The sequence below is a fragment of the Plectropomus leopardus genome, chromosome 20, assembly GCF_026936395.1.
Source record: "Plectropomus leopardus strain MGB_pleo_1.0 chromosome 20, ASM2693639v1, whole genome shotgun sequence".
Lineage (NCBI taxonomy): Eukaryota > Metazoa > Chordata > Actinopteri > Perciformes > Serranidae > Plectropomus > Plectropomus leopardus.
The window spans coordinates 5,040,128-5,066,911 of record NC_142195.1 but is presented as its reverse complement, the minus strand read 5'-3'; the positions used below and the strand labels follow the sequence as shown (position 1 = coordinate 5,066,911).

Here is a 26,784-nt window from a genome sequence, read left to right as displayed (position 1 = left end):
AACATATTCTTATTTTGAACCAGGATGTTTTGAGCTTCACTACAAAAAGTGGCTGAATCGATACCCATATATGACTAATTGCAATATGTTGAACCGTCTTGAAAAACGTCTTGAAAAACTTTTGTTGTAATAGCGGCACAATGGTAAATGACTCCCAAATAATGAATGAATGAATGATGATCAATTATCTATTAACTATTTACATCCAAACAAAAATCTGTCCTAGAATAATATTTATTTATTATGGTATGAATTGACTGCGTTGCCCTTTGATAATAAAGACCATCTTTCTTTCTTTCTAAAACGCTAGTGTTTCTGACAGACATAGAATATATATATATATATATATATATATATATATATATATATATATGTATATATATTTCACTGTGCCTGATTTTCTACTGCTCTGTCTTTGCACCACACTCTCAGAGTGCAGAGTATACTCTGGGCAATCAATACCCAAATGGTACATATATACAGTACATATATTCCAACAGCGCCTCTAATGAATGCTCCAGCTCCAAAAATATAAAATCAAAGTGTGGCGGCAGATGTTTTAGTAGTGGCTGGCGACAACAAATATTTGAATGTGTGGGAAACCCAGGACACTGATAGGGTCCCTTAAAAGCTCAAAATGTAATTTTAAAATGTGCAAAATTTTAAATGTGTGTTTGCTGATTCACAACCTGATTTTATTACCTTTGTTACAACATGCCATAATACATTACATTATATTACACAGAATGTTATTGGCATTTGGTGGAAATTGACTAACATATCTCTTAGACAGCATCAGTGTTTGAAATCTGCCATTTTCAGTTCAACTTTTGCACTTTGCAGGAGAGTAAATGTATAAACTTGCTCTCTTCAGTGTAGAAAAGCTCAACACATCTGATGATGTGTGATTTTAAGCTGTGTGAACTTGAGATATTCCCTTTATGTTCTGAGCACAGTATACTTATCTCCCCTTCCTACGCTGTGCTAGGATTGTTAATCCTCTTCTCTGTCCCCTGGAGTGTTTACTGGAGGAGGAAATGGACATATACACATGAGAATAAGGATGACAACACTGCAAATGATTTAAAAATCCTTGGAGTGCCAGTGGTGCAATAGGACCTGCTGATTCAGCTGAGGTTGCTCATGTTATGTTTTAATATCAGTCTTTTCTTGGTGTACTAAGGTTTCAAGATTAAAGAAGGTAGATGAAAACAGCATATAGTGCCATCTAGCTGTCAGCGCTGGGAGCTGAGAGTGGAGATTTTAATATGGTTTTACAAAAAATATTCTTACACAGAACTCAAACTGTTATTGAAATGTGTCAGCAGATCCATTACTGACCATCAGCAGAGTTGTAGTGACTGGTGCTTTCATTATGTAATGTTTGGATTGTCAGTGATCTCTTAATGGGCTTTGTCCCCCTCTGGCCTAATTTAACCCTTTGACATCGGGGTTAGCAGGGATCAGAGGCTTCAGCTTTATACCTCTAACAAGGGCAGACAGCTCAGATTAACTTGTGTTACTAGTATATCAGTTGACCTGTACTGTTTCCATGTTTACTCTCTTTTACTACAGTTCAGCAGTTGTGGAGTGTGACACTATTTCTTTGTTGTGATAGCAGTTTTTTGAAGTAAAAATCCTTGATTTAAAATCCAACTCAAGTAAAAGCAGTCAAGCCTTATTAGCTAAATATATGTAGAGGAATATTTCAATATTGGAAAGGTGGTCTTTTTTAAGAAATAAATCAAACTGGGCCGTCTATGCAGTAGATAGACACAAGACACAAACATTTTTGAAATTAGTGCTACATGACAAGAGAAAACAGAGGGCTATGGCATTAGCTTTACATAGGGATAATGACAATTATTGATCATCGATTAATCAGTCGTAAGAATTTAATCCATTATGTGAAATTTAATCAATTAATCGATAGTAACACATTACATAAAATTTGACAGCAATGCATAGCCTGTGAACTTTGATTAAGGAAAAAACACATTTGCTATTATTTGAAGTAAGCAAAGTTTTTCTGTTTTTTTCTGTGTACTAAAACATGTTTCTGGAGACATTTTGGGCAAGAAATAAGCAACACAGTAAAATAATTCTGCTTTATCTCTGATCAGCACTGCCCAATTTAACAGTTTGATCAGAGCTGGTCTGAGATTTAGAGGGAGGGACAGTGCCCGACTGCAGGGATATCTAGGCCCTGGTTAGATGGAGGGGAGTTTACCACAGTTCATTTACACTTACTACCCACATGGTTATAATACAGAGTTTGGAAACTGCAAAGTAACCCTTAAAATATAAAAAGTTGAAGTACTCATCATGTAGAAAAATGGCTCTTCTGACTAAAACTACCTTGTCATTAGATTATTAATACAGATGAATCATCGTAAGCAGCATTTTACTGTTGTAGCTGCTCGACATGGAGCTAATTTTAACTACTGCATAAACAGCTGGGTATTTTATTCTGTTGGTTCCCAGCTTGGATGCTGGTCCCCTCCAAAGGGTCACAAGAAAAATCTGAGGGTCTGTGCAATGATTAATGTGAGAGAAAAGACGGCAAATAAATAGACACATTTGTATACATTTTTCAGTCTTTGCTTTTTTTGTGAAATAATTTTATGACAATTTCACCTCAAACTTATTCAAATTAAACTGTCTGAGAAGATTAGGGAGGGAAAAATGCCTCTTTGGAGAAACTGCCAAAAATGTGACACATTAACTGAACCTTGTCCTGTTGTTCCTCTGCAGGGAAGTACCTCCTGCTGCCCACCAATGCTCAGCAGACACAGACAGCATGGCAGCCATCATCTGAGATCTCTAACCTCGTCCGTATGTGCTCTCTGAACCTCGGAAAGTCGGACCCCTCCCTCACCACCAGCCTGGTGAGTACTTCTTAAATCATGACCCCAACATGATATCCTACATCCTGATCTGGGCACAGTGCTCCTGTGGACCTCATCCTTCTGAACAGATAGGTGTTAACAGAAGCTACTCTGTGCATTTCACTGAACCAGTTATGTTGGATAATAGGGAACTGTTGCTTTTACCACAAATGTCTAAATAAGTAATATATTCAGTACTCCATAGTAATCAAATGCATTTTCTCAGAGGATATTTCTGAAGATTTTGATAATTATAGTTAGTCATACAGAAACAGGAATCAAGTTCTAACATTTCCAAGCAAGTATGTGACATCACTGAGAGATGAGCTTGTCTCTTCCTATAAAGGAAGTGTATGTTTAGTTTTGATGACTGTCATCGCTTCAGGTTTGTGCAATGATTTAAAATATGCTTGCAAATGCATCATTTTAGCATTGGTGGGGACACATGAAGTGGCAGGTTTGGGCGTCCTTCTTTTGTGAGCATCAAACACTTAGTTTCCTGCATTCTGGGGAATTTGTACGCAGCAATTTCCAGTGAAAATGTCTTTTTATGTAAAGGAAAACACAAAATTCAGGCTGCAGGTGACACGGTTCTCAGGCATTCTGTATAGCTTTGAAGATGTCGCTGTATTGCAAACAGAAGATATAGGTCCTGTAGGTCAATTTTGAATCAATCAATGATGAATTAATTCAATTAATAAATTCATAATCCACTGAACTTTAATATCACTTCATAGATGTTTTAGCAAGACTGCTACTCGTGTTCAAAACTTTCTGCACATTCACAACATATTCCAAATATCTGTGATGAGACTTTTTCTGGATGAGACATCATTTAAGCAGCTTCATCAGAGATGGAAAACAGATGACTGAAATCACTTCTGCTCAGGCAAAAATCTCACCATTGTTTAGCCGATAGTTCACACAAATGTTGAATTCACCACCTCTGATGAAGTACACCTCACATCTGCTTTCCCTAGCTTTGGAGAGTGCATGCAGCAACAGAGCCCTCATACATTAGTAAGGTAAAGCCAATCCTATTAGCGACACTGGGTGAAGGAGGCGGGACTGGTAGTGGAAAACTCTATTTACCATTTATACCAAATACATTGACCAGATACTAATGAACAACAGTGTTATTGCTAGAAAGAATTTGGCTGTCGCTAGATATGGGCAGGGACATGACCCTACCTTTCCTACCTAACTTCACACTACTACTATGGATCTAAAACAAGATAAGCCATGCAGCATCTGTGCTCACTTTTATCATGCATAATGAGATATATTCAGACAGGCAACTATGTAAGACTGTTGCATGCCTCTTAAGCTATGGGAATGAATGATTTTAAGTTTTAAAAACTGAAATAAATATCAAAAACATATTTTTTTAAGAGGTCAGTGAATTAAACAAAAGAAAAAATAAGAGCACATTATGAAGTCTGAATCAAATGATGTCATGAAGCCAGAGGTGACCCTCAGTTTGGTCCTGCTCTGCTCCCTCAGATCACACTGACAGATACTCTGATTCGGTATATTGTGATCTTGTTATCTTAGAGTGAGATACAATCAGCAGCCGAGGCTTATCCAATTCTGTTGAGCTATGAGTCATCCCCAGTGTGTGCTCGCCATCAGTTAGAGAAAAGGTTAATGTAATAAAAAAGCATGTACTTTTGTGTGTACATAAATATGTGTTTCTGTGCTTGTTTGTGGGTGCTAACTGTGACAGTATTTATTTTGGTAACTGACACTAACACCATTACTGACCTGAATGACTTGACCTAGATAATTCACTGTTACCTGAGCTTTAAGAGTTCTTCCTGTTTCTCAGATGGCTCATGACATCATGGTGACCCTGTTTACACTAATAACACAATACCAGTAAGATAGCAGATGATACAGGTACAAAATATCTGAACAGATTCTGTACACTGGGGGGCGCTAATGCTTTTTCAGTGTTTACAAGTGAAGCACATGTATCCTTGTGCTTTTAAATGAATCCCTTTGGTTATTGTGCCCTGCAGAGTGAATGAATACATAACTGTCTGTAACGTTGAACTGGAGGACTTGTCCACTGGAGGACAAGTCCTCCAGTTCAAGTGTTGATTGTATTTAAATTGAACAACTTGATGACATACATGACTTTTTAAACATCTTTCGACTTTGCCATTACTTTAAGATGTCCATACTGCAGACATGCATTTAGCTCTCTAACCATCAGTGGGAGGTTAAGAGTTTGAGATTAGCTACAGAGCAGAGCTCCATTAGTCGGTAGTGATCAAGTGTCTTGCTTTAGAGCACTTCAGCAGGAGAGGTGGAAGGTCTCGGGCTGCATGCATATTCTCCCCCTACCCAAAATAATTAACCCTATGAAACCAAGGCAAACTGGTTTGATTTCTCTGAAAAATATGGGAGGAAGTTACAAGAAAATAATCAGAAATATAGAAAAAAAGAAGAAAAAGGAAAAAAAGCACCCCCCCACAAAAAAATCCTAAATAAATATATCGACAAAATAGATAAGCTATATAAGTCCAATCTATTATTATATTGGTATCATTATTATTATGATAATCATCATTATTATTAGTAAAAATATTTTTATTATTATATTCTTCTTTTGTTTGTCTCTTTGTTTTTTTTCCTACTTTAAAACTACTTGTCAGGACATTTTCTTTTCCTAATTTATTGTAAAGATTGGGACATCTCTTACTAAGTTGCTCATGGCAGCCATGTTTTCAAAATTAAACAAGCCAATATGCTCTGGTTTCAGAGGTTTAAATGCATGTGAAAGGCGTCTGATTGCAGCACAAGAAAGCTGATGCTGTTCCAGGTTTCAAAGGGTTAAACAAGATCCATCTAGACAGTTTTGCATGTATTTGCTAAGACTCCTCCTGAATCATGATTATTAGGTCATATTTGAGATAAGGAGTATTTGATGTAAGTGCACTCAGTGTACTCTGAGCCGTGAATCAGTCAAACGTTAATGGAGAGGACTCTGCACTCGCCTCTCAGATGAGGCTGTAAGGTCATGGGGACCCAGGAGACACCATTTTTTATCAGACTTCTTTCAGCAAATGGGACCACAGATAGATGGTTGAAATTGGGCTTTTTGCTAAGAAAGGGCATCGGGGTGCAATGCATGCCCGTGGTACATCACATATCCATCCACTTCGTGCCATGCTGCACCCCTCCAACAACTCATAATATTAGTTAGCATGTAAAGAGAGACAAAAATGAGACAAATTAGCAATTAGTGCATCTACTATGATATGAGAAAATTTATTGGACGTTGTGACTGTAGGAGATTCCACACTGAAATACATCGCCTTCAGCTCTTCTGATCAGTCCAGGCGTCTATTTGCTTTTTTTTTTTTCCTGTCGAATGAGTTTCCTCTGGTGAGCTCATGATTGCCAGTTCTTTTTTGTTTTTTAAATAGACCTAGACCTTTTTTCTATTTTATAATCTTCCCACACTCGTCCCCGCAGACATGTCAGTGTAGATAGTATGTAATCAAATATCTGCCTGTAATATGCAGCTCAAATGTTGGCTCATCCTTATTCTTATTCTCGACACTGTTTGCATGCCCCTGGTGACTATGCGGTTGGTACCATGAGAAAATTAGATGCTGGTGACCGCTGCTCAGATATCGTCTCATGTAGACACAAGCTGAATGGCTGATGTGTTTCTTCATCTCTACGGTATCTTTTGGAGTCGGCCGCTCTGACACCTCAGGGGTTCATCCACTGCCACTGTATTATCCGGCCTGCAGAACAAGCTTAGAAAAGATGGTGAATTGGTTGAGTTTCTAGATCCTGAATGGAAGGTGCTGTTTTTTTTTAAATTCTCAATTAGTAAGGCCTTTAACTGAAAGTGTCCCCTTTGTCTCTGTTTTGTTGGGACTGTTGTATACTATGAATAAAATCCAAACAGCATCTTCAGCATACTCAAAACTAGCAAGATGATGGCTATCAGTAATTCAGGCTGAGTGGCATATTTGTCATAATGATGGTGATATGACTGGGAAGCTCACCAGTCTCTGGCCTCAGTGACAGTGAATGAGTGGAGGGCTGCCAGCATGCACTCTGTCATGCTGCATCTAGTGCGCCAGGCATGAGCAATGGTGTCAATTCGAACCACCGCCAGATCTGGCAAATACATCCATGTCTGAAGAGATTTAATTGGCTGTTGGATTTGGTTACTGTTCATTCAGTTTGAAATGGGCAATTTGAGATCTGGATGTTTTTCATTCAGGTACTTTTTTTTTTTTACTAGCAATACTAGCAAAGTAAAAATAATGTTCAAAAGATTAATTATAAGTACCTTCTCAAAACAACAGAGCTTAATTCAACATTTTTTCTTCATTATGTAACAGCATAATTGACTTTACATTGCTTCACATTTCTCCAGAGTTGCCAAAGGATTTTATTTCTGCATTTAAAATCTCGGTATAGAAAGAACTGTTTGCATAAAGTACTTTTTATTCAAACTCAGAATGACAAGTACATGAGCGCCCTTCGCCATGACAATGATTGTGGGTAGATGGCCTTACTCCTGCTTTGTCATGAGCTGGTGAATTTTCTAGTTGCAACCACTGAACATTTACATTATTAATTAATGTGTTGGTTTTAGGAACCATGAGAAGACAGTGGGAAATGGCCAAGGTAATATCCTGAAGCCCAAGATGATTGCATTGAATGTCTTATTGTCCACTTAATAGTAAAAACAATAGACATAGCTACCTCACCAATAAACTTGTGGACTGCCATTCTAAAGCCTTGAGTTTGGCATTATGGCTATCACCATCTTGTCTTTTGTGGACAAGAGTGTAGTGAGGCCTCGCAGACAGTGAGTCACTCAAAGCAGCAACATCCTTATATGTGCGTAACTATGGGCCTTGATGAAATGTAAACGGGTGAGTTATATAAAAATTCACCCCTTTCATTTTTCAGCCGTGGAGGTTTAAGGTTACTAAACACTTGTGGACACAAAGAAGTGGCTCCTGTTTGTTTTTTAGTTATTGTCATGTGATGACAAACTGGCTATTTTCAGTTTGTCAGATGTGATGAGTTTAGGGATGTAACTAGAGATTATTTCATTCCTAATTAATTAGCTCCCTGCCGATTATTTTCGTACTAACTCATTTAGTCTATGTAGAAAAATTCCCATCACAAATTTCTTTTGTGATAAACCAAAAAGCACTGCTTTTCTAAAGACCAACAGGCCAAAATGAGAAAAAATATTACATTTTCACTTAATAAAAACAACAGAAAAAAACAGCAAATCATTTATTTTCAAGAAATATTGTCAAACACTGTTTTTAGCTTCTCAAATGTGAGGAAAAATGATCAAAATTCAAATTTTACGAAACAATAATTGCCCCAACAGATTCAGTTAAGTTTAAACATCTGTGATATACTAAAGTATTTATTTGTATTCATACCCATGTGAGCCATAATATGAGTGCATCTCTAGATATTGTTTAATCGTTATATAACTATTTTCAGACTCCTTTGGTGTTGTCCTCCATGCTTTGCCCCCTTCGCCTCACAGGACTCCTGTTATTGCTTTTTGCCTTTTTTTCCATCCTTTATGCTCTCCCATCATGCCCCTGGGTGTGCATGGCTCTTTGACAAGCGTGGCACATCTCTCTTGACTGTGATGCTCTTTGGCAGAAAATCGATACTTCACTTGTGGTGTGATATGGAGATAAGACTGTCATAATCCTGATGTTGTGCCTTTGTGGACCCTCATAATGGCAGTCAGTGATGTCCTTCACTGATATCATTGTCGTCTGAACCACAAAGGAAGGAACAACAGTTTGTGTGTACAAACATACACTGTTGCGATGTCAGAAAATCATACACTTTTTTTTTTTTTACAACTATCATAGATTTTTCAGTCAGCCTTCTTTGTTTTTTGATATCAGCCCACCTCTAATAAAAGAAAATACTGTTATCCAGCCAGAGTGTCCAGCTGAAGATGAGAGTGGTAAAGAAGTTCATCAGATGCACTTTATTGATCTGTTTGTGTGCGGTCTGTCTTTGTTTGTGGTGCCTGCATGGCTGCATGCTGTGCTTCAAGGTGGATGAATTTGACCCATAGTTTTGCATGTGTAACATACTGTATGTGTATGTATACTGTCTTTATTGTAACATTGTGTATATAGAGATTTAAATTACCTCATCAGTTTGGATGCACATTAATATCAGCGCGACATTGGTATTGGCAAATAACAGCTTTAAAATGAATGATCAGCACTGACTGGAAATGCACTTTTCTGCTGGAATGAAATTAATTATGTTACCTTAATTAGTTGAAATATGTCAAATTTGGCCTCATTTTTGATTTTGTCAGGATTTTCTCAGGGAGAGCACCATGCAAGCCTGTTAAAGTGGCAGGAATTTACAGTTTTGTTTAAAATTTGTTGTATTAGAATAAATATTTAGTGTTTAACATGTAACCTAGGTTGAAGTGGATTTATTGTTTTGCTCAGTGAATGTCTATATTTTCAAAAGCATTGTATTTTAGGTTTTCAACTGCCTCCAGTGGGCCATTACGATAAGAGAAGGTGTAATATGTTAATTCTAGAGATGCACGACAATATCAGCACGTCATCAGTATCGGCACATATTGGCTTTAAAATAAAATATCAAAATTGACCAACATGCTGATTTCTGCTGATATCACAAACCAATATTTTTTTTAATTGACAAAGTGAACATGCACAAAACATCAAGTTGAAGGTTTTTTTCTTAGTTTGTAAAAAAAAATATAACATACATTATAAAGCATTAAATTGTATGTCTCTGATAAGAGTGTGCATAATATGATGTTAATTCCACTACAGAAGAGACTTGGGGAGGGGTGGGGGGGGGGCTGGAGCCAATCCCAGCTGTCATCGGGCGGAAGGCGGGGTACACCCTGGACAGCTCGCCAGACCATCGCAGGGGCGACACATATAGACAGACAACCGTACACGCTCACAGTCACACCTAAAGGCAATTTAGAGTCACCAATCAACCTGAGCTGCATGTCTTAAGACTGTGGGAGGAAGCCGGAGACCCCGGAGAGAACCCACGCAGACACGGGGAGAACATGCAAACATATAAGATATTGGTAAAAACAATCCAATATTGTGCATCCCTAGTTAATTCCACTAAAGACTTGATGTTTTTTTTTTTTGGCATTAGGTGAAAGAAATGTGTGCATATATAGTTATCGGCATTAGCGATTGACCAAAGTGAGTCAGAAAATATCGGCATATCAGATATCTGGAAGAATCCAGTATTTTCCATCCCAATTCAACAGCAGATATTTCCAGTGGTTCTCATGTGCAAAACAGATATTAATCCTACCTGCCTCCTACTTAAAAAGGTTATATGCTGCTGTGATTGTAAATCAGTTAAACACACACACACACACACACACACACACACACACACACACACACAAACAAAACCTACAAGGTAGAGATAGTCCAGATTAAAGCTGAATCAACCCTCTGACTGAATTTATAACCAAACAACAAACACTGTCCCTGCAGGGAGTATTATTTAGTTATAAGAGATCATATGTTTGTATTTAGTATAAGAATAAGCCATAAAACATTTGGCATCATGTTCGAAAGGTGCTTTCATCCCTGTTTTTTCTTCATCTCTTGCCCTGCTGTGTTCCACAGAATAGTCTTGGAAATGCATCCCAACATTACAAACTGCACAGTATGTTACTGTAAACATACCGTGTGCGATGTAAATGAAACTGTCACTCCAGATGAAGTAGTTTCAGTTGAGACGTTGAACCCCTGTCATCCGCTCTGTTTGAGATACAATTTTCTCTGTTCTGGGATTCAGATGTGCTGGTGTTACGCGGTGTGACTTTGCGTGTCTTTAAAACTGAGGAAAATAATTTTGAGAAGAAAGCCTGCTGGATTTTCCTGAGTGGACTCACGCTGACATAATTTTCATCTTATGAATGCCAAAAAAGCGGAGAGGAATAGAGCGATTCACTGCAGCTGTTGGTTGTTCGTGGTTACTATCTATGCGCTTGTTGTCAAGGTTAAAGACTTGCCTGGTCCGTTGGGAGGTTGGCTCTACAGTGTTTTATCCTGGCTGGATATTCTCACTCCTTTGGCTTTGGTCAGATGGATTCTTTGCGCTGCTTTGTATGGAAGGAATTGATTATTTCTTTCCTCGGCGCTCTCTTCACAGGCCCGTGTCCCTCCTCTGCCTGCCTTACATCTGCAGGTCGCCTCTTGGTCTGATAAGCTCAGGCAGAGCAGAGGCTGTGGGTCACTCAATCAGCACTCGCTGCATGCTTTCAGTGCCAGCTCTCCCTTTTTTCTCCAAAAGCAGAGGAAACAACCTCAGCTGCCCACCTGCCAGGAGGAAATGACTCACAGACAACCCCTGGACTTTTCCCAAAGGCTATTCTGTGGCTCTGCTCCAAGGCCACTGGCACAACCTGCCTGCCTTCTTAGCTGCCCTGAAACCCCACTCACAACAGCTTTTTCCCACAAAACAAAACTATTATTACTATTTATTTACTATTTTGTTATTAGAAATATTTTTTCACAATCTGATTAGCTGTGCAACAAACTAAATTCCATTTATTCTATTTATTGTTTTGCTTCTCAAATGACTTTTTTGACCGACTAATAATGCAAATACCAAATATATTCAATTTAGATTTAGATTAAATTTTTTTTTTTTTTAAATCTGTTACTTTTTGCCATGCCAGTGGCCTGGTTCTGTGGATGCCATTGTTGCTGTGTCATCAGTCCATCACTTTAGTTCAGATTGAAATAGCTCAAAAATTATTGGACAGATTGAAAGTGAATTTTGAATAGGGGCAGCTGTGGCTCAGGTGTTAGAGCGGGTCGTCCATCAATAGAAATGTTGGCGGTTAAATCCCCGGTTCCTCCATACCGCATGGCAAAGTTTTTTTTTGGCAAGATGTTGAACCCCAAATTGTGCCCAATGGTTGAATCATTGGTGTGTGAGAGTGTGGCACTTTGTGCGCAAGCCTCAGGTTCACATTCACACCAAGGTGTGAATGTGAATGTGACAAGTAGTGTTAATTTGCTTTGAGTGGTTGAATAAGTTTTGAGGTTTTCGAAATTGACATGTTTTCCATTAGCTGTATTTTATACTTGCAGTTTCAATTTGAGCAACTAGAGGGTTTATGGAAACCCAAAAACTATTTTGCCTTAAGTACAGTCTAACGGAGCTGCCAGTATGGCTGCACACTTGCATTAATTTAAAAGAGTGCTGAAATTGCTGAAGATTTATTTTCTGTTGACTGATGAATTAATAAATTGCTTCAGCACTAGGATATTGACTGTGTATTGCATTTACATGGACACGAATAACCCGTTTATGAGGACTCTCGTGGTTATTATCATATTTTTGGATGTTTACATGAGCACAGAGAAATCAAGTTGTTTATATTATTGTATACAGTATTTCCCCATTTCTTTCAGAGAACTCCAGCTAGCATATTCAGGTTTCTAACATATGGATATATGGTGTTTACATGCGGCACAAACACATAAACAGGATACTCCAAAAATCCGATCATAAACAGGGTATTAATGTCCATGTAAACACACTCCATGTGTTGAGTCTGTGCTTGTTAGAGCTTCTTTATACAGTAGAGAAATGGAGAGTATCTGTATTGAATAAGACAAATGACCCCTCCCTTGTGTTCCTGCAGCTTCTCATCTTCATTGTTAGTCCAGTGTGGAGTTTTCCTAATTGTACCTTTAAGCAGCAACAGACTGAGCAATGACTCGAGACCTGTCTGTTGAACATAACCGGATTCTTTAATTCCCTCGGGTAATCTGGAGGGCATTGTTCGAGCTGAAAAAGTTGACTACTGTAATCCTCGTCCTCTGAGGGCTTTAAGGGGTTTATTCAAAAAAACAAGCTGATTACCGGAGCGCAGACCTGAGCTGTCTACTCCGGGCTTTCTTATCGGCACAGCCGCACAAATGACTTTCACCCCGGCCACAGCAACCCCCCCCAACTTTGTGTTGTACAGCTTTCAAAAAGAGAAGAGTTGATGTAGTGGTCACCTGTCTGACGCTCCCGTGCACCTCCTCCACCAGCCTCTAGTAGCTGTCATTCCCAAGCCCATACTCTCTAAGAGAAATCATTTGAGCTTGGCTGGAGATGAGGAGAATGGAAGGAGCCCACTTAATATTCACAGAGCAGTACCACAGTGAATGGAAATGAGTGAGAGAGGGTGAAAAAAGAGAAAGCAAAAGGAGGGGGGCAAAGAAAAACACAGACTGAAACAGAATGCAAAATTTGCAGGATAGAAATTGGCAGCATGGCATCAGAAACAACTTATTTTTCCCCAAATTCTAATAATTCAGGATGGTGCGGGGACACCAAGTTAGCGAGTGTGAAGATCCGTGGTCACTCGCTGACTGCCTGGAAAAACTCATCTCGGTGCAGAGCTGTAAGAGACAGAAGCAGTGCGTGAAATTGTTGGAAATTGACACAGGATATGCAGTTGTATACAGAACAGGCTGTGCAGGGAAGTGCGGCTGATTTCAGCATGATAATGACTCAGTGTTGGGCTGCTTGGAATGAGGGAAGCATTACCTATGTACAAATTGGCCCACAGCAGTTTGTGTGACATTTTCACAGCAGGTTGGAAGGTCTCGGGCAGCAACATTTTTTACTTAAACAGCACGCCTGGCTATTATTTTCTCCCTCCTCCATATAATACAAGCTCTTTCTCTCTACATTTAATGCTTCCTGCAGTCTCAGCCATCATATTTCCTCTAACCTTCAGGTGTGTATTTTGTCGGCTCCATTGATTGCAATAAGAGCAGAGAGGTCTGTTAGCCTGGCTGCCGCAGACAGGATACCAGATTCATTGTTGAGGTTGGAGCAGAACAATGCTTGGAAGGATATCCTCTCATTTTCATGGTCACCTAGGGTGCCCAAAAAGCGTGGCTGCTCAGAGAAATGAGTCTAGGGGCTCCCACTTGTCCCCGGTACCCCACCCACTCAACCCCCCCCCCACCCCTTTCACCCGTTGCTACGCTAAATTAGAACTGCCTATCTTCTCTCTCTCTTCCTCTCTCACTCTCTCGCTCCATCTCTCTCCTTTACTCCTGAAGTTACAGAGGAGAGGAACAAGAGGAGGTGTCAGCTGACCGCCTCCTTCCAATCAGATAAGTTCTGATGGAAGTGTTTAGCAGCTGCTAAGATCAGATTTAGCCTCGGGGAGGGAGGGAGAGAGAGAGCAGGAGGCTGGAGCTAGGCAGTGCAGCATGGCTATGCGCTGGTAGGCAGGCATGATAAGTCGGGGCTCTGTACCATGGACGAGTCCAGCATTCTGAGGAGACGTGGGCTACAGGTAGGCAATGCAATGTACCGCGGAGTGGCGTCTGCGTGCGTGTATGAGCTGCAGGGTGACTTTGTGCTGTACAGTATGCATGCGTGGCTGCTGGAGCTCCTGTATTGCTCTTTTGAACAGAACACAGTTAGGACTTTGAGACCTTTTTTTTGTGCGTTAACACTTGGCAGTACAGAGTGAGCAACATGCTGGCTGTGCTGGTGATGTGTCCTGCATGTGAGAGAAATCTCTTGGCAGAAGTCTGAGGACGTTTTTCAGTAAATGTACTAAAGAGGATACAGTGAGTGAAAACATGCTGCAAATGTTTGAATCTTCTTGCACAGATTTGGAAATAATAGTTACTTTTTAAACAGTCTCAAATAATTTGTCACATTTCTTTGTGTTAGCTGTCGGCAGGAGGATGAGAGATGAGAACTCTCGGAGCTGAATTGCTTATGTTGTGTTGAAGGGCTTTTCTTGTGCTTTATTGACTTTTTATGACAATAGTTTGCCTTTCTGTCAGAAATCCTGATTGAGGTGTATGCTGAGTTCAGGACAACAGTCTTGACAAATGATGCACTTAATCAAATTATTCCTGCCAACACTCTTCCCATAATGTGAGACATAAATGCAGGTGTAAAGGAAGGACAGAGTGTTCTGAAATATGAAATTGCTTGTATTTTTCGCCACATGTCGTATCATTTTTAATCCGAGACCTTTCAGACATTAATCATTTCCTCCAGCTGAGCTGACAAACCCTGCAGTAGGTGTTACAGTAAAGCGTAAATTGGACTTGATTTATAATTATAATTTAGCTTCTAGTTGAGGCCACTTGCAGAGTAATTGATAAAGTAAGGCTTTTTTAAATTCATCTCAATCTGCTGCGTGTGTTTGGAATAACAAACTCCCTGTGATCCATTGTATGTCATTTGTTTTAATTAGGCTGGTAATAAAACTGCTTTTATGCACCAACACTCATTTCATAATAAACAAAGGTGAGTTTGTTTGAGAGCTTCTTTTTTGCTCTGTACTGTTTTATTTATTCAGCTGTCGAGGAAAATCCTAAGTTTGAAGTTTAACTTTCATGTTCACAAATTTAGCGTCAATGTGTTCCTCTGTGATTATAAATCTTTCTGATAATTAGACTGCTGAAATTCAGAAATTTTAATTTATGCTCTTTGAAAATTTTAAATGGATTTCTGTGGAGAAACCAATAACATTTTCTTTTTTGTAATCGCGTTAATCAAAAGCTTCCAAACTGTAATTTTGTGCCCAGTTGCCCTAATCTCTCTATTCCTTTGTTGGACACCACCTCCTCCCATACTCACTCTCTCTCTCTCTCCCACACACAAGATTTCTTTATGTGCCCTCACACGCACCGGCTCAAGCCAACACAGCGGCCGCTCCTGTGATTAGGCTGCTGTAACGCTCTGACTTTCACATTCAAAAGGAAACACGGAAGTTAGTTTGTCAGGCAAATGAATGTAGCTGCTTCAGCGCCACAATTTCCCATTCATTCTCCAGCCAGGAAGGATGACATCATTGGAGTCAGACCTTGTTTACATTGAGTGGATGATAGGAACCGGACTCTTTACAGTGCAGAGGCTGACTGTGCTTTTGGCCTCAAGGGAAAGTTGTTAATATATTTTCAACATCAGTCTCAGGTTTCCCTTCTGTTATCATGATATGAAATAGATGCAATTGCAAAAGTTGGTTTATAGATGAGTTCTTAAACAACCTGTTCTTAATGAAACCTAATGGAATTGTAAATAGTTCAGTGTAATTTCCTTTAGATTAATTACTCTGTCTGCCTGTTGTTTCAATCAGTGCAAATTGATACTAAGCCCTTACTGTATATTTATTCATCTATGAAAGAAATAGTTTTGCAAAAAGGGCATATTTGTTGTTTTTTTTGCAGAGAGTTCAGTGAGAAGGTAAATATCACTCTCATATCTTTCTGTTAAAAAAAGGGCTCATAGCAGCTCATAAGTTTAGCATAAAGACTGGAATCAGGGAGAAATGCACGCATGGCTCCGTTCAAAAACAGCCTGCCTGCACCTCAAAAGCTCACGCACTAAAGGCTCCGGCAAACTTTCCTCATTGAAAGTCCACAGACAGTACAGTCATGTAGATGCGCATGCGGTTCTATTCTTAGTACATTTGAGGGTCCACGTCAACCTCCAGTAGTAAACACGAAGCCTGCAAGGTGAGCTTACCAGGCTGTTACTGCTGACATCTGGTCAAAGTAAAACTAAGAAAATGCTGCTGGGTATGTAGTGAATGTCTGTTTAATATCCAACCTGAAACTATATTCACTGCCGTGTGGCAGCTGCAGCCGGCTTGGCGGCAGTTTTTTGTACTGGACCGAAGTGTGGAACAGGAGACAGGAGTGTGAGCTCTCCGTGTGCTTGCTGAATGTACAGTCAGCACAGTCGCAAAAAAATGGACGGCCACATTGGGGTGCATGTGGACCCTGTGGAGACAGGGAGATGACAACATTTACATCACCCCAACCAAAGTGGACCCTCACGGATGTGGAAACTATCAATTAGCTTTAACAAGTCACATCTTTTTCATTTAAACTGTATAAAAAACACATTTTAAAAATGACAAGTTTTGATGTACGGGGGATTGTGTGGTGGACTATTTCTTGGCCAGAGGCAGTGCCTCCAGTCTTCATGCTAAGCTAAGATAACCAGCTACAGGCTGTTATGTAGGACTTAAGAGTGCTAGATATCGTCTCCGCTTACTATTTGAAGAAAGCAAATGAACATATTTCCCACGATGCTTAACTTTTTCTCAACAAGAGTTTACTTTTTGGTGTAGTTGACTTAGATTCTGTTTTTTTTGGGGTTTTTTTGTGAAAGCCATGCAGGACCAGTTCTTAAAATATCCAACAGGTAGAAAATACATCTACAATAATTAACAACAATGAGTTTTGTAAATTGGTACCCTGGGAAAATGTAGTATGTGAAAAAGTATTAGAAAATGTCAAATCTGTGAATCTGAGAACGCTTCAGTGTTCATGTTGATGCCTATTAAATATGACAATGTTTATTTTCAGACTTGTTGAAAACAACTGTAGACAGTAATACACAAGAGAGTTATTGTTTCCCAGTATCAGATCCATTAGTGAGTTCTTTAAATAAATTGCTTAGCTATACTGTGCTGTTCAGCTCATTATGAATGTCTGTCTGCATTGTCAGTAGCTTGCGTTATCTCGTTGAGATGATTAACTGTTGACTGAGTAGAGGAAGGTTAAGTTTTATAATAGATTTTAACAGCATATATGATGATGTTGTGGTGATAAATAGTGTTGATCTACATTTCACTTGATTTATGTTGTAGTTGTGGTCAAAAAGAATGAGTGGGGAACTGACAGGGTGATTTGATAAACTTCAGGTATTGTTTTATCTTTAAAGGTAATTACCTTAATTACTACAAGAGAATGCTCCCATGTTTGCAGTGTGTCAGGAGACCTGAACCTTTGTGTGTGTTAGTAAGGGTATGGACAAACTCTAAGATATTTGTAATTCACAATATTTTATATGAGCATAACACTGTCGGCATCTTATTTTACAAATGTATTTACTTGTCCAAATACTTATGCCTGCTGGTGTTTTAAGGATAATCTTCATTTAGAAATATGTGTTAGTATGTACACAGCATGTGTAAGTGTGTTTGACTTTCTGGTCTAACAAGCACCTCAGTCGCGTTCTCCTCATGTCTCACAGGAGATGATTCCCTTTAGCTTGGTTATTGTGGTCGTGTCTCTCGTCTCAGTAGGTTTGTACTCTGGTTTTGAGGGCGTATAGCCGCCATGTTCCCTCATTATATAAAAATGGTTGGATTTATATAGATTTTAATGATGCCTATAGCATGTCCTTCATCTTAATTAGGAGCAGCCTGTCAGAAGCTACTGCATTGCATTGTGAGCTTTTACTGTACTTCTGACATCTAACACTGCCTCCATAATAAAAAGGTAGCTATCCAGACGAGTGCATAGACATTGTGTGCCTCTAAAGAGCCGTTTTTGTGAAGTGGTGTGAGCCAGCTGGTCAGACATGATGCTGCAGCACCAGAATGGCCGTCTACTCTACTGTACTTGCACATTTTTGAGCACCTCTTCATGACTGATCCATAAATCTTGATCACAGTAATGTAACTGTAGGTAAAAAAATGCTGTGCCAATGAGAGAGGCAGTTATCATTGTATTTTTTGGGCTAATTTGACAACAGAAACGTTACCGAAGCACCAATGAAAAGCTCTCACCTGGAAGGGACAAGTGAATAGGACAAGCTTTCTCTAGCTAAAGGAGGTAAGCAGCCTCTCTGCTGAAGTGTTGGACGACTGTCTGTCACATCACAATTTAATGTCTCTTAAATACATGGTCAATCATTCTGGGATATCTGGAAAGTCCAGCTCCTGTACATGTTTGAATGCTGAAGTGTCCTTGTGCAAGACATCGAGTTTCTCTCAGCTCTGGCGGCACCTCTTTGAGGCTGTGAAAGGGGTCAGATTAAAAGATCGGTTCTCCTTGAGGATGGATAATCACAAAAGAAAACGTTCGTCATCACTGGGGATTGAAAGTGGATGGTGAGCAGTGCCAGATGCTAACAGCAGCCAAATGCATCGATGAGTTACCAATGAAAAATACTGTACACAAAACTGTTAGTTGTCATGTGTTCAAATGTGTACAATAGCAGCCCCTAATGTGGATTCAAGGAGCCACCTCTTGTTTGCTCTTATAGCACACAAGAGTTGTATAAGAAACTGTTAGTTCATCTGTGTTCACATCTGCTTCTCAGTTGAAATGGCTCATGCCTGTTTTTCATTTTATATTAAAAATCACAATGTTTATTTATCATAACTTCCGGGTTGAAAACTGCTGCATCACATACATAGAATCAATTGATTAATGATTAATTAATGCTGCCTTCATAAATTAGCCACCTAAAGAAAAAAGGCCCACCTCTTTTTCTTGGAGGTTTTAGGCACAAAGGATTGCACAGATTATCAAGGCAGCACGCTTCTGCCTTGTTAGCATTGTTGCAAATACCTGCCTTTGAGCTTTCAAACTAATCTTAATTGACAGTTGTCAATAGCCAGGACCAGCCAGGGCCATTTTTACATGTACAGTGTGAGCTCTCAGGTTGTGGCTTGACAATTGGACCGTGCAGTGCGAGCGCATTCAGTCGTGAGTTTTGGCTGTACATTGCAGACGATTTACTCGTACAGTATGAGTTGGAATTAACAATAGCATTTTACAAATCATACAGCTTATGCAAAGCTTGACTGCTGCGTCTTGCACACCATGTTCACACTGGTAGCGTTGTCGCAACGACACTGTTGCTGAGCTGCCTGCTGCAGTGAGTACTGTATTTACACAATTAAAAGCATATAGTCCACTCATTTATGAAGCTGTGCAAGCTCCTGCATCGTCAACAAAACGGTCCTGTAAATATTTTACAATAAAATGCCTTGTGTCAACAGTAGATGGGAATTTGTCCACAGAAACATGTTCAGGGGCCTTTTACTTTGAAACAAACAGGAAAGGATGAGTAAAACAGACATTTTCCCTCATGTCTGTGATGGATAGAGACATTGAAACTGTAGTAAAAGATGGTATAATTTCAATTTGACTCTCAAAACACCATTTTCTCATTCTATAACTGCCGATAACATGGGTGCCGAGAAAAACAAAAAACAAAACAGATTCCACAATGTTAACACATACAGTGTGTCTTGGGCTTTAATTGTATCACGTTCCATTTGTACTGTTAATGGTTTAATGGTGTTTGTTAATCTTGTTTTTCATCATGGTTGCATATTTTTCCTTGCTGTTATACAATTTGTGGCACCCGTTGTTAGAGACTGCACAATTTAACTGGTCACTGGAGTTTGGATCTTTCTGGTGTCCTCACAGTACCTGCTGTTCAAACTGGACGGACGTCTTAAGTAGTTCCCAGTCCCCTGTCATCTCCAGCTGTTCATCCCTTCTGTCGTCTGAGTTTGTACATCACTTCTGTCATTTGCATTTGTTCCTGTCAAACACCAACAGACACAGACACCAGCGAGCGAAGGCATCAGTTAGATGTAAATGGAAGTGACTAATATGCTTTAAATATCAACAGTATACGTTTGGCATTTTGTCAGGCTTCATTAACAACCAGTGGCAGGTCTCAAACAGCAAGACAATGCGCAACAGCAGTGAACTGTGTAAACACTAATTTATCACCAACAGTTATAAAATCCAACAATATTAAGCAAATTTTGGCAACCCCTGAGAGGAGGTTTATCAATATGCTGCTGTTTATAGGAAACCTGTGAGGTACTTTAAACTCTTGTTGTTCTACTCGATGCATATTAATGATGAATAAAGCAGACCAGCTAACATTTTTAATAATAATGAAAAGCTTCTAACCTGTAGTTATATAAAGATGTGGCTACAGTTGTGAATATCTTCATTCATTTATTTTCGCTTTAAGGGTCCATTATCATGACATTAAAATGAGCTCCTCATTAAAAAAGGAGAGATCATTAAATTAGCAGAACGTTATGCTCAGTGCCAGCCATGAAATGAATTGTTTCCCCCGTACAACATTGGATGAGGCAGTGGATTAAGCATTTATGACACCTAACATCCTGCTACAGGGAGGAATGTGAAGATGCCAACAGATTTAATCAGCAAAGCTTTCTAACAGTGGATGTGTGCTTTGCTGTTGAATCTCTCCTTGCTGGTGCACAAATCAATATCTCTCAGATGGAGCAGGGCATTATGCTGGAAGATATTACTTCAGACAGTATGTTTGGATTTACTGATGTAGTTGTCATGTTTAATACAAGTCAGCTGCTTACATGGAGTTTCTATAGAAGCAAAATTCAGGTCATCCACTGTTTACTACTTGAGGTCAGTGGATGCACTTTGAGACAATCTTCAATCAGTTTTATAAACGTCGCCTGTCTACTTCCTGTGTTACACACGTGTCGGGAGCAGATAACCAGCCGTATTGATCTATTTGACCTCTCCTAATCTCCAGACACACTTGAGGTCTCTGACTTTGAAGCAGCTTTGAGGTTAGATGAAGCTAATATTTAACCCTTTGAAGCCTGGGTAAATAGGCTTGATTTCTTTAAAAACACAAGAAGCGGGGTGTCTGTGGTTGAGTGGATAAAGCAGGCGCCGCATGAATGAAGGCAGTGTCCTTGCCACAGAAGTCTTGGGTTTGACTCCAGCTCAAGGCCCTTTGCTGCATGTCGTCACCTCTCTCTCCCCTTTCACGTTATGATCTGTCCTGTCTAATAAAGGCTAAAATGCCAAACAAAAAAATCTTTGTGAAAAAAAACTAAAACACAAGAAGCAGGCAGACAAAGAAATGACCAAAAAATGTGCAACAAAATGTGTAAAAAGTACATAATAATGACCTGAAAATTTGTACAAAAAAGCAACAACAAGGAAATGACTTTTAAAAAAGTAGTTAAAGAACTATAATAATTCTCTAAAATAATTTTGAATACTGAGGAAAATGGAAAATTGGTCAGTTGTCTTTGGGCTTGCAGCGCCAGCAATAATACCTCTGGGAAATGCTAGGGGAGGGCAAAAGTTGATAAGTTGTCTTTTTTCACTTTAAACATTATTATCAAGAGCATTAGTGGTCACAAAATAATTGTAGACTTACTAATGGACTAAAACGAGGAACATTTCCATTAAACTCAGTCTGTGACTCTTCCTGCAGGTTGTGGAGATTGTGATTGTTATTGTGAGCACATTAGCACACTGTTGTTAGCAATTAGCTCTAAGTACAGCCTCACAGAGCTGCGAGCATGGCTGTAGACTATTGTAGAGTCTTTTCTTTTCTTCTGGAATAACGATGCAGCAAAGGTGCATCCTGCCACTGAGTTTGATAACTGGGCTCCAAACTACTCATTACAAATGACTCCTTACCTTGTTGATCCATGAGCACTTATTACAGGTTTTCTAATAGCAGTGTCATATAGACTATAGAAACAAATCGTTAAAATTTTTATTTAAACCACGTTTCAGCTTACTGACTAACATAATGTAAAAATTACATGTAGCCCAAGGCAGCAATTTGCTGGACTGTTGGATGAGGGTTGCCATTATGGAATAATGGAGTAATAGTATAGATCTGGTCAGGGATCCTAAACGATCACCCTGTCAGACTAACTGAACATACATACAAATGCAAAAGAAAATATATAACTTTCTTCCTTCTGATGTCACTCAAGGTGTTGATTTGATGGTGTTATGACTTCATATTTTAATAGGGATTTTCCCGCCAGTCAGCAGCAAACCACCATAAAACCATGTACACTTTTGATCTCGAGATGTAGGAAAATCCTAAATATATCAAAAGGAATAATTAATGAACCATTACACATAGACCTTCTTTACCAGAGCAATGCCGCAGCTTTGATGTGGTGTCTTGGAGATGAAATGTTGTTGCTAGAAGTCATTAATTGACATTTACCACATGGAACAATAAAGCATCTCAGGTTCATAGTGTCAGAATTGTTATCTCTGGAGCGCTCAAAAGATTACCGGATAAACAAATGATTAAACATACAAGATTTTCTTTCATCACCGGTTTGTTTTCCTGATACATTCCTCTGAAAGATAAAAGGTTTTCATGCAATTACTATCAGTTTGTGCAGCCTGCTTGACAGCTTTTCGACCTCTTAAGGATCATAAAATTTAATAGAAATACTTGCACTTATGTTAAACTTTACACTGACTTTGAAAAACCCAGTGTATAGTGTATAATGTAAATATATAAAATAATAGAAAGAAATAGCTCAAAACAGAAACATTAAAAGCAATCAAACCAAAAATAAAACGAAATAAAACAGACAAAGTGTAAATTAAGAAGATAAGTTTAGATTAGTTTTTTGAAGATGTTTCACAACTGAGGAAATCTTTCAGATGGGAGATGAAACTCTATCAAGAAACGTCCAGTTGCCTACGTTTTAGCACCTAGAAGTTTGTTTGTTACAACACAGCATTTAGTACTTTAAGCTTAAAAAGACAGTATAATGGAAAATTCAAGTGAAAGGATTTTTTTTAATGACACAGTAGTTCTGCACAAAGAGTAATGCACATATTGTTCCTGTGACAAGTCTCTTGTTGAATTAATTCCTCCTGCCTGGTCTTGGTGCTGTTGATATTGCAGCAGCGTGAGTCAGACACACTGTTTGACCATGACATTGACACACAGCTCAGGCGCCACTCTTGACTCTGAGCACACGAAGAGACATGTCTGTGAGGGATAATGAAGCAAGAGGTGAAGTCCACTGACCGATAAAAGGGAAAAGAAAAAACAGTTTCCACAATGTTTGCTAATGTTGCTGAGGTTAACTGCATGAGGAAATATCCCAGCCTTTAAATCTTCCTGGTGGAACTACTGTACCTGCTGGTGTGTTTAGGTCACAAGCTGTAACGTAATACAGTGTTAAGACAGAGAATCTAAACAGGGAGGCTTAACGAAATAAAATTACAACCTAATGCTTGATTCAGGGCTGCTCGACTATGGCAAAAATCATAATTCTGATCATTTTAGTAAATATTGTTCTGTGGCCATGAGAGCTCAATTCACTGCAAACAGACATAAATAAACACCACATGAGCAAATTCAGAAACATCATCACCCACATAACGACACATAAAAAGCATCACCTTCACAACAGCACAGCATTTAGAAAAAGCGCTGCTAGGAGCTCACAACACAGTGGAAACAGTTTACAGGAAACACGAAAAAGTGGCGCACATGGCTGGGACACAGCAAGTTATTGAAAGTTTTTTTGGCTTCTTTCAATATTGTGATCATGGGAATCATTGCTATTACAGCTGGTAACCTTGTGTTAGCCTGTTACTCATTATTAGCCTACCAATTCCATCAATCTCCAATTAGAGGATATTACTGTAATACTTCCTAAATTACTTTGTCTCTGGTGCTATAAATCAGTTTAAATTGGCATCGTACTAACAGCAGATCTGCAATCTCTAATAATATCAGATCTGTGATTGCAATGTAAAAATAAGACAAAAAAATAACATTTTGGGTGCACATGTCGTCAAATTAATATTTTTGTGTCATCAAATTAATATATTTGTATATATATATATATATATATATATATTTGTTAGTGAATATTTTCTAGATGCTGCACGTGTCTTTTCAAGTCGCTGAAGATCATTTCAGGCCCACAGTAATATTGAAGTGACAATTATTTAACAAGATTACTCATCGACTTGGCAAACATTAATTTGTTAAAGTTTTAAGAGACTTGAAGTTATGACAGTGGATATTCTTGAACTCCAAATGTAATTCTACTGAAAAGCAAAATGAATAATGTAAAGAGAGATAAATAAAGCAAATAAATAATATGAGTTATAAATTTGAACAGGCACGTGAGGAGGCGCAATCCCATACTGTCAACCATACGCATGAGAATTAATTACAATAAAATATATCTGAATATATTTCTCACTTTTTCCCCTGATGGTTTGACAAGTCTATATTTTTCGTTTTTCAAATTTTTGAACCAAATAAACTGAGAAGGTAAAGACTAAATGTAGTGATAAAAGTGCAAGGTTGACAACACTGAGCCTAATAAAACGAGAGCATCAATACTTAATGGAATGTTCAGTCATTTAATCTTCATTATCTTATTTTCAGAACTGTTAGAAGCCAAAAATAAAAATAAAATTTGATAATGGCTCAGCTCAAACTGAATTACATACATACTGTGAATTCCTTGTGTGAATGCAATTTGAATCCAACGTGAAAATGACAGACTTTGCTAGTAACAATAAAATGTACTGTATTGAGAGGTGATTCCAAAATGTAAATACACTGAAAAAATGTCAAAAAAGTATCAAAATGGATTTAAAGAGTTCTTTTAAGTTTGAGTGGCAAGTATGGTAGTGGTCTGTAATGTTGCTCTGGTTATTATTATTCTTCATGTGTAGGGGAAAATGTGATTTGTTTCTATAAGCTCAGACTCTCTGGTATGATGGTAATCTCTTGAAATAGACTGTTGTTTGTGGTGTTGTTTTACTGGAATAAGAGCATCGATTTGGTTAGCCCACAGCCGATTCATATTTTTTCTAGGAAATGTATTTTGAAGCAAAGACAAACCCAAACTTTAGTCAGCAGGAGAGCCAGCTAGATTGTATGTATCTCAACACTCTGATTAAACTCGCGTCACACAGAGCACTTTGAATACTTGCTGTCAGTAATAACCCTCCTTGCTACACAAACTTTAAAAGCTGTCAAAAAAAAGTCAAGCATCACAGCACAAACAAGCAAGGCATTAAAATACATTTATTCTCCTTTATGTAAATATGAATGATTTCACATGAATACATGTGTTTTTCAATAAATCAGGCGGTTATCATCATGTTTTGTTCCCAAATGGTCGTTATTATAGACTTCACATTGTTATTTGGTGCGCTGTGATTGGTGGATATCCCACCACTGTAAGTCATTCCCTGCTGGTAATTAGTGTTGTGTGAGCTGCGGTCATGTCTCCCAAGGAAACTCTCTGCCCTTGGTCCTCTGTAGGCAGCAGGGGAAGCCAGACATTAAGCCCTAATTGATAGCAAAGGGAGAGTGGGGCTTAGCACTTTTTCTGCTGACGAGAGCAGCCAATAAACATCAACTCAATGTCCTACACTGTTTGAGACAAAGGACCTCACCCTTATCAGGTTGCTGTTAGACAAAGAAATGTCTCATGATCAAATCAGTGGGATTTGTAGTCTCTAAACAAAACTGATCTGAAAGCCTGGTAATTTATCAGTGTGGGCAAATCCAGTAGGGAAAGATTTGAAATTATCCGAGTTTTCTGATTGTTACACAATGCTGATAAAAAAGAGCACAGGTAAACATATTTACAAGGAACTACTGTAATTAAACAAACACTAGTGTTAGCTCTAAGGAGGCTGTCGTGATCTGTGCACGGTGTGCTCGTCTGTCACTGTGGCTGATGTTGATCCTCGGCTTGCTTGGCTTTCCATGTGACACTTCAACAGATGCTGCAGCAGCAGTTGTGCTCCGATGCATTTTATTTACTTGCTTCTGGCGGCTTTTAGAGAAGTATGTTCTTTAGAGTGTTTTATGAAACTTTTTATTTGATTCGATGAGGGAACCCAACAACACAGTATTATCCCTTTGAGTAAGACGTCTGTGAGAACGCATAATCCCCCAAGAAATCAATGGGGGCATTGTTGGTGCTTTTTCTGGACTAATTCAGTGCACACAGTAAACCCTGACCTCTGTGTAAGTCTGCTTTGTGCAGTTTACTTCACCAACATATACAGTATACACACAGTATTGTCTTCCATTAAATAAACTGAAAGTAGATAAACATACTTCTTAGGTTTCAATCTTTGGAGCTGTGTTTGTCCTTCCGTGGCCCTCATGTTGACATGCCTCAGCTGCTCTGTGAATTAAGTGAGCAGTTTTGAATCCAGATGCTTTCTTTAAACTTGTAGCCCAGCTCCCTGGGATGAGATGTAACAGTTTCACA

The 26,784-nt window shown here is 38.8% G+C and overlaps 1 protein-coding gene across 8 annotated transcripts in view; it reads left to right on the top strand.

The window, feature by feature from the left end:
• The window catches only part of mast4 (microtubule associated serine/threonine kinase family member 4), a 125,036-nt gene that overhangs the window by 28,143 nt on the left and 70,109 nt on the right, over positions 1-26,784 (top strand). For 7 of the 8 annotated variants that reach the window (XM_088071300.1, XM_042509471.2, XM_042509470.2 and 4 more), the window contains exon 3: positions 2,755-2,888. In XM_088071300.1, the coding sequence (XP_087927426.1) occupies positions 2,755-2,888 (134 nt within the window). Of the gene's footprint in view, positions 1-2,754; positions 2,889-14,137; positions 14,257-26,784 lie in introns of those variants that run through there. The other variant, XM_088071305.1, reaches the window with a different exon arrangement.